Source organism: Monopterus albus, unplaced genomic scaffold (genome assembly GCF_001952655.1).
Source record: "Monopterus albus unplaced genomic scaffold, M_albus_1.0 scaffold26.1, whole genome shotgun sequence".
Taxonomy (NCBI): domain Eukaryota; kingdom Metazoa; phylum Chordata; class Actinopteri; order Synbranchiformes; family Synbranchidae; genus Monopterus; species Monopterus albus.
This window is the reverse complement of record NW_018127906.1, coordinates 2,511,883-2,515,149: the sequence shown is the minus strand read 5'-3', so window position 1 is coordinate 2,515,149 and position 3,267 is coordinate 2,511,883. Positions and strand designations below refer to the sequence as shown.

The 3,267-nt window shown below is 38.0% G+C and overlaps 1 protein-coding gene and 1 long non-coding RNA gene across 3 annotated transcripts in view; both read right to left on the bottom strand.

Annotated features, from left to right (window-relative positions):
- LOC109957449 (natterin-3-like) overlaps positions 1 to 450 on the bottom strand; it is a 1,340-nt gene extending 890 nt beyond the window's left edge. The window contains exon 1 of the mRNA XM_020595341.1: positions 1 to 450. This exon is cut by the window's left edge and continues 890 nt beyond it. Coding sequence (XP_020450997.1) covers positions 1 to 450 — 450 coding nt within the window.
- A 220-nt stretch (positions 451 to 670) lies between these two features.
- On the bottom strand, positions 671 to 2,745 carry LOC109957311 (uncharacterized). Of its 2 annotated transcripts, none has more exons than XR_002274535.1 (3): positions 2,666 to 2,745; positions 1,071 to 1,152; positions 671 to 753 (listed from the first exon to the last, which is right to left on the bottom strand). It is a non-coding gene; the product is annotated as an uncharacterized LOC109957311 (long non-coding RNA). The 2 variants fall into 2 exon arrangements; XR_002274534.1 differs by having other exon boundaries at positions 672 to 753; positions 1,083 to 1,152.
- Positions 2,746 to 3,267: the final 522 nt, after the last annotated feature.

The window sequence follows — 3,267 nt, the reverse complement described above, 5'->3', positions numbered from 1 at the left end:
AGGGCAGGTACTGACTGGCTGTTGGGGCAGTGAACTATCAATAGTATCCTTCCATTCCAGGATCTCAAAGTTGTCTTCATTCACAAGGAGATGGAAGTTGGTGCTACCAAACGAGTTGCCATCAGAGGCTTCTACATGGCAGCTCCCTAGATCAGGGCTGTAAGAGCCACAGTAGCAGTTATAATGGCAAACATATTCGATACGTTGAGTGTTTTCATTGTAAATGGAAACAGCTCCGTTGGGGACAGAACCACTGTCCAGGGACCACTCCTGCCATTTCAGTTTGCCATAATCAGACACTGAGGAGGACGACTGAGCCTGTCTCTTCTGTTTAAAGTGAGCAGGATGCAGATGCAGTCTTGTTGTTGATGTGGTGCCTGTGATTTCAGGAACTCTGTCAAGCAGAGAGGCTGTAGAAAAGAGCAGGGAAAGTGTTGAGACCAAATCCATCCATCCATCAATCAATCAATCACATCCTGGACACAAAGTGTTTGACCTCCTCCCCTCTGGGCGGCGCTAGTGCAATAACTTATAGCTGTAACCACTGTTCATAGGATTTGTATGGGAAACATATTTACTGCAGCAGCCCTTTTCTAATGTAAGAGACTCACAGGTGGGAACAGTTTTGTGCCACGTGCAGTTACATCACAGAGAACCTCATGTGTTTTTACCATCTCTGGGCTGTGAACTGGTCCCCACCGTGTCCTGGAGACTGGCCCAGGACAGAGCCAGCAGCAGCAGTAACAGCTTCATCTGGAGACGCAAACCAGAATCACATCACTGATGGTCACAGTCAGGTTTGAATGTCATATTTAACCAACCAGAAGGTTTGTGTTGATAAACAGTAACACGGGGGATTTTTTTGTAATCTGCTCTGAGTGTAAACAGGTTGAACCATCCTGGAGCAGTGTAGAGATCATCCAGGGCTCTGGGCTTGAAACCTTCTTCACTAATCAGACAAGTTCAAAGTCAAACCTTATCTACTGCGATGTGCATGTTAACAGTAGCACATGTAATCTGACAGTCAAGTGTCATGTGGGTCCAGATTTGAATTAAAGTTTAAAACCAACCTGAAAACTCACCATGAGGTTGAACCACAGCGAACAGCACGGGTGCACGAGTCTGTTAGTCACAGAGATGATGCTCATACAGCTGGTTTTTAGTCAAGACAGAAAACAAACATGTACTTTCATCTGGACTTTGATTAATCAATAGTCAACAGGTTGTGGATTGGACCGATTTTATCAAGTTTATAAATGTTGGCCCTGGAGAAAAACTGCATAACACACACATCAGAAATGTTTGTGCTCAAACTCAGACTTTAACCAACAAACACTGAGGTAGAAATAGAAATCACTCATCTGGCTTTTCTACCTTCTATAGAAAATGTTTTCTTTGGTTTGTGCTGCTCTGTCTGTCCCAACATTTATGAAAAGTTCAGTGACAAAACTTTCAACTTTTATTGTTATTTTGTGACTCATTGTACCCACATAAAAACTGACTAGTGCAGTTTCATCAGGAAACCTCTTTTGTCTCTGGAAAATCAAAGGTGAATCAGTCAGTGACACTGGACTCATTACTGAACTTTAAAACACAAGGCTCGACCTTCTTTAAATCCCCATTGTAGTTCTAACACGGAGAATAAATCAGATTACAGCAGTGAAACCTGCAACAGTCACCAAAACAAGCCGTTATACTAACGTGCAGAGTTAAAACATAAAAAACAAGACAGAAAACTAAGATAACTGTATCAGCGTGGATGTCTTTAGGGAGAAGGCATCAGGAAGAGATTTGCCTTAATAAAATATGACTATTTATTATTCCTTAACTTTAAGAAACAGTCAGTGAAGCGTGGAGTGCAACACAACACGAAGAAAGACAGAGATTTGTATTCAGAACTTTTCCAGCTCTAGCTCGAACTTTGAACTCTAAACTTGTTATACAAGGTTTTTTAAAGAATATTATTAGCCTGAAACTACTACTGCCAACTTTACACTGACAGCTGAGAGACAGCAGAGGGCAGTAAGAGACTTCTGTCATCAGGTAGATGTTTCTAGAGAGCAGCTACCTGTGTGCAGACTGCTGGCTCAACTTCTGTTTTGTCATTTTTATAACGAGTTTAATGATCACATTTTAAAAACCAAACATAAATGCGAGACACTCAGTTAAGAACATTCAACATTAGACATGGTAAAAGGTTTAAACCTGTGAAACTAATAAAAAGAAAAACATTTTCAAAAATAAATAAAAAAATTGTGACCAAATGATTTTTGCACATCATTAATGTGAATTAATACATTAAAACTTGTATTCAAACTAATAATCCAAATACATTTGGGATTTCATGTTAAAACTCTGTTGGCAAAGAATCATTATGGAATACTTTAATAAAACTACAAGACAAAATAAACAAACAAAACTGTGGAGGTTGAATTTTCTAAAGATGATAGCAAACGTGTCTTACTCGCTCTGTGCACATGTCCTTTTTCTCTTCCTGCGTCATATTCATTTCAGCGAGCCACATAAAGGTCCACTACCACAACAATTGCAAGAATATTATAATATCTTGGTTTAATTAGCTGGTGAAAAGACGAACATAACAACATTCCACATTATATAACATACGTTGAATTGAATGATGTCCCAAAATAAACATGTTACAGACCTACGGTAAGAAAACCGTGTCCTTCCAAACTCTTCAGAACCTTTTTTCCCAAAAAAACTAAGATGGGAAGTAGCGTGACTTTCTTAAAGCCATTATACACAATCAAAACATTACTGAGCACTATAGTAATAACCATTATTCCAAAATAAAGCAATGACTGGCCAATATTAACATTAGCAATATAGTAAGTGGACTCTTGATCAACGACATTAGTGATCATTTACCAGTATTTTTAATTTACGATTGCCACCTTAAGGGAAAAAAAAGTAAAGACTACACATGTTTACACAAGGTTGATTAATGATGAAACTAAAAGGTTATTTAAAGAGGACCTTTTGAGACAGAATTGGGAATTGATTTATAGAGAAGACGATCTGGATAAAGCTTATGAGCAATTTTTAGTTATATTCAAAGCGCTGTATGATAAAAACTGCCCAAATAAATTGATTAAAATAAAGAACAATCTGGAGGCAAAACCATGGATGACAAAGGGGCTATTAAATGCATGTAAAAAAAAGAATTTTCTATATAGAGAATTGGTGAAATACAGAACAAAGGAAGCTGAACTAAAATATAAGAAATATAAGAATAGATTGACTAAT